Source organism: Carassius carassius, chromosome 45 (assembly GCF_963082965.1).
Source record: "Carassius carassius chromosome 45, fCarCar2.1, whole genome shotgun sequence".
Classification (NCBI taxonomy): domain Eukaryota; kingdom Metazoa; phylum Chordata; class Actinopteri; order Cypriniformes; family Cyprinidae; genus Carassius; species Carassius carassius.
Genome location: NC_081799.1, coordinates 23,311,729 through 23,320,954, shown reverse-complemented (window position 1 = coordinate 23,320,954; position 9,226 = coordinate 23,311,729). Strand labels below are relative to the sequence as shown.

Sequence of the window (9,226 nt, the reverse complement as noted above, 5' to 3'; positions counted from 1 at the left end):
TAGCATTAACATTATTTTTTATATGCAAAATGCTTATAAAGATAATAATAAAAAGAACAATGAAAGAGGAAAAGGAAAATAGTTTAATCTTTTAAAATTATCATCATAATTTATTTTATTTTTCTATTTCCATCATGCAAGGTTTGTGCTGAAAATACAGCACGTTTCCAATGATGTTTTTTTAAGAGATTATTAGCTCTCTACTGGCCTCTTGAGTAAGAAAGGTGAAGTACACCTCTTAATATATACAATTTTCAAAAACTAGCTTTAGGCTAATTTCATAACTTTGTTCCCGACCACTAAAACAAGGAAATATTTGACTCTACCTGTACAGAAAAACACTGTAAGATTTTTGCAGTGTACATTACATTTTAAGCCATGAATATTTGAATTTATGACTTTTAAGACCATAATTTGACTGTAAATACCATTTTAGATCAGCAGAAACCCTGTTTGTGCCTTTCAGTTATTGGTTTATGTTTAGCATGTCTGTCAGCTTGAAATACTAGGCTATGTAAACAGGTTGAAGAAATAAAAGAAACTGCAACATCATGTAATAATATACATTTATTTTTTCCAATTCCATATTTGTGATCACAGTGTAGACGTCCAAATCAGTAACAATAACTCCAGAATTTGTACAAAATCAAAACACTGGGGACACAACTTTGAAAAAGTGATACTGAATGACACGGACACTGAATTCGATCCAGCATTGGATTACAATTAAAATCAGTTACCTTTAAAACGCATAAAAACATGTAAAAGCTGCCAGCTGAATCCAGTTTACAGCAATCAGTGAAGATTTAAACAGTATCTTTTGAACGACATACTTACAGTACCATGACAGAATCGATCACAATTAGTTATAAATATTCAAGTGATAAAATGTGAAGGTTTTCTTTAGTGCTACGTGACATGATCAAACAGTACTACTTTAATACCAAATCAAACACAAAGAAAGAACAAACCAAAAGAACCAAAGAGACATGGACTAGAGTATCACATACAAACCTACAAACCAGTGAAAACAGAGAACACTGAAGTATAAAAACACAAAAGACAGACAGAAATATAGCGTAGCCTGTAGTGCGTCAGAGCTTGCTGTCACTGACATCTACCTATAGTTCATCGATTCCAAGAATAAAATAGAGTTTTCAAAAGCCATTTTCTGGTGACCGGCACATATTTCCTCTGACTGATTATCAATGACAGCATCATTTACCATCATTTAACATCTAATAGACAACACCTGCAGCTGGAGGTAAAATTAAACCAATAACACCTCGTTAAAAATAGAACGCAACTGATTGTGAATGTTGCAGATTATTTACATCAAACAAATAAAATCAACAAGCACTATGGAGGCCCTCTGGGTGCGTTTCTAGTTATAACACTATAACACTAAACATAATACATGAAAACCAAGCTTCTGAACTACATTTCTGAAATGTTATGTCTAAATGAAGTATTATTTAAGAAAATATCCACTCATTTGAATAACTTCCAAAATAGAAACTCTTATTATTTTTTTTGACATGTTAAAGGTTTTTATAGAAGGGATTTTAGATTTCTAATTTTATCACTCCATAAATCAGAAAATACTGTCAACAACACCCAGACTAAACCCATGCCATTACAGATATGTACTGTAATTTAAATCTACAGACGGAAATAGATACATTAATAAAATAACCCAAAATCTCAAAACTGGTCCGTGCATGTGTTTGCCTGTAGTGTCTAGCTTTTTAAAGGGATTTCAATGCACAGCATCATACTTTATTTAATCCATCTGATCACTGATGAGGTGAATTTAGTGTTATTTCGATTCAGGATGTCTTAGCAGAACGCAGCCTTTAATATTCAGTAACATCTCTCCTTGATAATAATACAGTCGCCCCGCTCTGAGCCCTGACTCAAGCCCGAAAGCTCCAGCTCCTCTGGAAGGGCTGAAAAGGTTTCTTCAGTGTGAGTAACATCAGCTGAGGTTTGAGTCTCTGGGGTCTCTCTGGGAAAACCGCTGCCTCGCTTTCAGTGGTAGGAAAGCGTCTGCGGTAGATGTCAGGATGAGATCTCTGGAACTGGGGATAATAAACATAGTGTGTCTCAGCTTTCAATGTTTCTGTAACACATCAGCCTTTTTAGAACAAAATGTAGTTGACATTTAAAGGAAAAATCTGTCTAAAACAATTCAATCTCTATAAATGCTGTAGACAGAACTCAGAAGGGCCCTATTTTAACGATCTAAATGCAAAGTGTAAAGTACACTCAGGGTGTGTCCAAATCCATTTTTTGCTATTTTAATAACGGAAAAAAAACAGTTGGCACGCTCGAGCGCATGGTCTAAACGGGTTGTCCCTATTCTCTTTATGAGTAATGGGTGTTTTTTGGGCATAACGTGCAATAAACCAATCAGAGTCTCATCTTCCATTCTCTTTAAGAGCCAGTTGCGCTCGTGCCATGACGGATTTGCTATTTACAAGGCAGAATTTGGCTAATTCTGCTCCATGTGATGACTATCCATTATGACATGTAGGTATATATATTATATATTTTTTTTTTATTTAGCATACAAAAAAATGTTATGCATTGCAATACTTTAATTTTTAATATTTGGCATGTTTGTGTGCTGCTGTGCATCCCTGTGTTTAATAAGCAGCGTGTACGCTCTTTAAATAATAAAGAAAAAACATTGCACCAGACTTTAGACCAGGTTTGAGTTGGTCTATGGCGCAGTCTATTTTCAGCTCCAATGCGCCAGCAATGCGCCTGAACAGATCTCTTTTTTAGACCAGTACGCCAATGGGCACAAAAATGAACGCAAATGCATTTGCTAATTAAACTACGCGAATGGAAAATGCGAATGGTGCCGGACTGAAACTAGCAAACACACTTGCACTGCACCTTGCGTCGCATTGCGCCGGGTTTATGATAGGGCCCTAAGTCTCTAACCTGCTTCAGCTTCTTCTTCTTGTCTTTAATGGACATGTTCTTGTCTTGTATGATGTTCTCCAGTAGTGCCACAATGGCTCCTTGAGATCCAGAGACCCTCTGCTGCTCAAACTCCTCGCTGCTGATCTGTCTGCAGAACGAGTGAGGTGGAGAGGCCATGGTGGTGTCCGTGTCTGCACCCGCATATTTTATCTTAAAAAAAAAAAATCATGCGAGGGAATCAGAATTTGGGGTGAGAAAGAGACGTCTGAAGCTCATTAACTTCACAACAGAAAATGGCTTTTTAACAATTTTCGCATTTGGCTCTCTTAAATACTTGACTTTGATTTAAAGAAAAAAAAAAAAAAAAGAGGAGAAATAAGTCTTACACAAAAAACAACAATAGGAAATGAAAACTTGCTGAAAACGTCCTCACCTTCAGGCCATTCAAGATGTAGATGACTTTGTTTTTTGTTTCTTCAGAACAGATTTGAACAAGTTTAGAATTCCATCACTGTCTCAACAATGGGTGCTCTGCAGTGAATGGGTGCCGTCAGAATGAGAATCCAAACAGCTGATAAACACATCACAATAATCCACACCACTCCAGTCCATCAGTTAATGTCTTGTGAAACAAAAAGCTGTGTGTTTATAAGAAGCAAATTCATCATCAAGACATTTTTAACTCTTCAACTTCAAGTCTTTAATACTTAATACTGCTTCCTCCAGTGAAAAGTTATTGTCTGAATCAGGAGAGAAATATGCACAGATCAATAACTGTTTACAAGTGAATACAGTCTAAAACAGTTCTAAACAAATATGTCAGTGCATTTTGATATGAGAGGAAAGCAAAGGATGGACTTTTTCATTGGATGAAGCGTTATTATGGATTATGGACTTGTACTGTGGCAAGTCCTGCCAGCAGTAATGGTTTGAACTTAAAAACATCTTGATAATGAATTTGTTTCTTACAAATATGCACCTTTTCACTTCACAAGACATCAACTGATGAACTGCAATGGTATGGATTACTTGTGGATTATTGTGATGTTTTTCTCAGATGTTTGGACTCTCATTCTGATGGCACCCATTCACTGCAGAGGATCCATTGCTGAGCAAGTAATGTAATGCAACATTTCTCCAACCCCCCAAGAACTCTGAGGGTGAGTAAATATTCAGCAAATTTTTACTGATTGTTCATGTGTTCACAACTAATATTAACAGAACATTTGATCTTAAAAAAAAATGTATTAATGAATGTAGAAAACAATATTAAAGTTCATAAACACTATGTAAATATTATTCATTGTTACTTGATGTTAACTAACGTAGTTAACTCATGTTATCAAATGAAAACTTATTGTAAAGTGTTAAGAAAATTTCCTGGTCTTACTGTGCACGGTGATAATATTTTATCATAATTTGTATTTTAACTCTGCTCTGATATAACCAAGACCATATTGGTGGAAAAGAAAAATATTAAACCAATAATATCACAACCTATTTTCCACAATACAATCAAATCTATATTAATACACATATGTACAATTTGTTGTGGATGCAGTTTCTTGATATAGTCAATCACTTATCAAGCATTTAATGAATGCCATGGGATGCTGACCTGAGCTCTTCTGAGGTGAGACAGATGCTCTTCGACAGATTTGCGCAGGTTGGACGGCACCTTCAGCACACTGTCGTGGTTGTCAATCATAAACGTGACCAGCTTGGTGGCCAACAGCTCATCCAAGTCCACCTCATCCGCAGATCCCAGAATGCACCGGGAGAAGGTCTGGACCATCTGCACAGGGAGCGAAGGCAGCCACAAGAGACAGACAGTGTGAAAGCTGCTCATAGAATCTACTGAATGCGGAGCTGAATTATAAATTAACTATGACTATCAGTGACCAAGACTATCAGTGATTTGCAAATAAATAACTTGCACAGAGAACATCTATCTGAGGAGGTGAGTGAATTACCAGGGTACGAGCTCCTATGGTGTCGTTCAGAGCGGGGAGAGAGGGGTTGGCACAGACTTTAGCCATCAGACGCATTAACAGCTGCAGTTTACGACGGTTGGCTGGAGGCAGCAGGAGACAGCAGACCTGCAGCGCTTCAACCGCAACCGACTGCAGAAGCCCTGCGGGAGGAAAACAGTTACAAGAACACTTATGCCCCCAAAAGCTACATTTATTTGAGCTGACATTTAGATCACAAACACAGCAATATTGTGAAATTATTTTATTTAAAATAATTGTTTTCTATTTTATTATATATTTAAAAATGCTGAATTTTCAGCATCATTACTCCAGTCTTCAGTGTCACATGATCCTTCAGGTATCATTATAATATACCGATTTAATGCACAAAATTTCTGAGAATTAACAATGTTGGAAACGGTAGTGCTGCTTAAAAATTTTAAGGAAAGCGTAGATTTCTTTTGTCAGGATGGCTTGATGAAAAGACATGTATTTGAAATTGAATCTTTTGTAACATTATAAATGTCTTTACTTTAACTTTTGATCAATTTAATGCATCCTTGCAGAATAAAAGTATTAATTTCTTTTCTTTTTTTTTTAATCTTACTGGCTTCAAAATTTTGACAGTAGTGCATATATAGGAAATATATTTTTTATTTATTTACACTAAAAATTTACTAATCTGTTAATTCAAAGGATAGAGCACTATGAATTCAGACTGTTTTTTGGTCACTGTAATAATCTCAAAATGTATCGGATGATTAAATTATTTTCATCACTCATCATGTGAATAGCTTGTGCATCACTCACCCAAAATACTGACAAATATTTCATACAGATGAAAAGTCAAAAGCGGCTCTCTCAATCTCTGAAAATGTTCTGCTATTGTCCTGAAGACGTCTCTCTCGAACCCTGGATACATGGGCTGCCTGATGTCATTCCCATTGGGCCCTAAAAATGAGTTCAAAGATGAATAAAAATTAATACACATTTAAAGATGAACTATAATGTAATGCATACAGACATATTTAATTACATATTCATTTATAAAAAAGCAGATTGGCAACCTACAGAAATGCTAAAAAAAAAAATATTATATTGCATGGCAAAATAGTTATTTATGGTGATTATTAACAACATATTAATTATCCATTAAACATTGAATCAGTGTGACAGCAGATGATCGGTCACTCACAGTTTGCCAGGCATTTCATTGCAGATAACACCCAGTGAGGCAAGTCCTCTACAGAAAATACAACACACAGAAAGAGATCCATCAGAAATGATCTGGAAGAATATTTCATGTGTTAAAATATAAGCTTTACTCACCTGCTTTGTTCTTCAGCACAACAATCCCCTGCTTATTAACACCAAAGACATTGTGAACGATGTGCTTGGGGCTCAGAAGTTTGGCATCTAATACCGCATCCAGAGTCTGGAGACCCAAAACAGTCTGTAAACTAATACAAGTTCATTTTAAAAACAGATCTCTTTTTCTGAGCAGGATTAGAGCTTCTCTGTTGATGCTTACTGTGTTAGTGTCATTGACTTCCATATGTGGTCCACGTGTTTCGGGGATAATTCTCTCCTCCGGATTAAACGGCATTCAGGAACCTCACCAATGGCGATGCTGTGCCTCTTGTTCCACGACTCGGAATTCTAGATCCAAATATAAAAGAATTCGAAAACACTAAGTCTTTGTCAAAAGTTTGGAAACATTATGAATTTTAAATGTTTATTTTTAATAAATCTCTTATACTCATGGTGGCTGCATATATGACCAAAATTCAGTAACACTGTAAAATATTATTACAATTTGAAATAAATGTTTTCTATTGTAATATATGTTCAAATTTAATTTATTCCTGTGACTTTCCAGCATAATTTCTCCAGTCTTCAGTGTCACATGATCCCTAAGAAATCACTGTAAAATACAGATTTGCTGCTCGAAAACATTTCTTATTATTATCATTGTTGAAAACATTTATGCTACTTGTTTTATTGTATTTTTGAGCACATACTGTAAATGCAGCCTTGTTGAGGAGAAGAGAATTCATGCTCAGTAGGTCAGACATTGTAAATGGCACCAGAAAGGATATATTTTTAGGCAAGGCAAGTTTATTTATATAGCACATTTTGTACACAATGGTAATTCAAAGTGCTTTACATAAAAGAAAGTAAAATAATCATGAAGGAAAATAATAGCAAAAATAAAACAAGAAATTTTAAAACTTTGAAAATTATTAAAAAATTGACTTATTTAAAATGAATTGAATTTTCATTTCCACAGCCAAGTGTTCTCTTACCATAAGAGGCTTCACTGGGATCTGCTCCGGCACGGATATCTCATCAAAGTCATCCCAGCGTGGGATTCTGGGTACTGAGCTGTGATCTCTGGGAGGACGCACAGGAATGGGCTTCAGAGGGGATTGTGGGGGAAATCTAAAATATTTAAAGCATTTATTATTATTTTGAAAAACTTTTTTTTTATTATAACACAACATATATACTTTTGTTTGCATATAGCGATTTATACATTACAGATTGTTTCAAAGCAGCCTCACATTAATAAAGACAAAAAATAAGAGTGACAATGTTGTAAATGTAATTTTTGAAAGATAGTTAAGAAAGCACCTGTATAAATGTCCACTGTCCTCAAAGTCCTCTTTACCAAATCGTCCTTTGACGTCCTCGATGACATGGTTTTTGAGGAACTTTCGGAGTAACTGGAGTGTTTGGTAGCGTGTCACCTCCGGTCCGAAGTTCTGGTTTTGTTTGAGCAGCTCGTGGAGGAAGTCGACAGCCTCGGTTCCTGTAAAACTGCGGTCATAACTCCTGAAATGAGCCCAGTGACGTCTGACTGGCATTCCACCACGGAAGAGCCTGATGGTCTCATTCCACTGGAAAAAAAAAACCCATCTGATTTTACCACTAATGTGGTTTTAATGGCAAACTGTTGAGAGGTAGTGAATTTACATTGTAACAATGTTGTTTATCATAATTATGAACCTTCTGTTTACATTTAGAAATGTGAATTAAATGCTAGTAAGGTGTCTACTTTAATGTTTCAAATAAGATGTCAAAATATGGATGAAATAATTTTGTAATGGTCATCAGATATATTTAAGTCAAAATGAAACAAACTTATTCTGAACTGTACTTATTAAAACAGGAAAAAATAATAATAATAAGTGATCACACTAAATTGCATAGTAGTTTAAATAATTAAAAACTTCTTGCTGACAAATGGATAAAACTCAAGCTAGTGGTTTGAAGGATAGTGGCAAAGATTTAAAATGATAATTCATTCGTTTTCGGGGGCTATATGAAAAAATGCATGCATGATCATTTCTTGCTCATAATATATCAAATTAAACATTCTATATGTATGGGAAAACACACACACATAAAAAAAAATTTCCCTCAAGGATCAATAAAGTGCATCTAATAGACAAACGTTACTTCTGATGTTTGCTGAATGTTACAGGTTTTCTCTTCAATTTATTTTCTCTTCAATTTGTCTCAGTTCGGCCAAATTAAAGCCAAGGGCAAAATTATGATATTCTTTAGTGGTTACATTGACTACTTTAACAATCAGTCACAGACCAAAGAAACAACATTTCTAATATTAGTTGCTCGTTTATTTGGGAGTAATATAATAAGCATAAAACACGTCATGTATTCCACGCGACATATTTTCCAGCATTCATACGGAAAACAACGCAACCACAAACTCTCTCACGGCTTTAAATGTAACGTACTATGTAGGCATACTGATGTGCGACAACATAATTAAAATACAAATATTTTGTAAGGTTTGGAGAAATATTGATGTAAACACTAAATCAGCTCACGTGAGGTGCTCAACCAACGCGTGAAAACATCCAGCTTTTTTTTTTTTTTTTCTTATGTACTTACCAATTTCGTCGCCCTGTAAGGTCCAGGTCCAATCATTTTACCATCCATTTTAACCCGATCAATTTTTATTAGCTTATATTCCTATTAATTATCCATTTAAGATACGGTGTTTATCTCAGTAAACATCTCCACGCCAGTTACTTCACTTAGTTTTGAAAAGAGACACGTTCCTGCTAATAATGTGATTGGCGCACGAAATCAGTCACATGATGCCACTGATTTACCAAATATGGGCATCGACCTTTACCAGAAGTTGCCCAAGTGCAGTATGGGATATGTAGTGCAAGTGCCCGGTTGAAAACTTGTGAAGACGTAATGAAAGCAACGGAAAACCAAGAGATCTTGACAAATAATTTATTTTGTTTCATTATAAAAAAAAAAAAAAATCAATTTCAATTTTT

At 35.2% G+C, this 9,226-nt stretch overlaps 1 protein-coding gene across 1 annotated transcript; it reads right to left on the bottom strand.

The window, feature by feature from the left end:
- Positions 1–1,867: 1,867 nt before the first annotated feature.
- Positions 1,868–8,998, bottom strand: depdc1b (DEP domain containing 1B). The gene is made up of 11 exons (XM_059538755.1): positions 8,826–8,998; positions 7,542–7,807; positions 7,214–7,349; positions 6,439–6,566; positions 6,237–6,367; positions 6,103–6,150; positions 5,718–5,858; positions 4,908–5,068; positions 4,553–4,729; positions 2,953–3,144; positions 1,868–2,081 (listed from the first exon to the last, which is right to left on the bottom strand). The coding sequence occupies exons 1-11, from the start codon at positions 8,871–8,873 to the stop codon at positions 1,917–1,919; spliced, it is 1,593 nt and encodes a 530-aa protein (XP_059394738.1). The 5' UTR covers positions 8,874–8,998; the 3' UTR covers positions 1,868–1,916.
- Between the last annotated feature and the right edge of the window lie 228 nt (positions 8,999–9,226).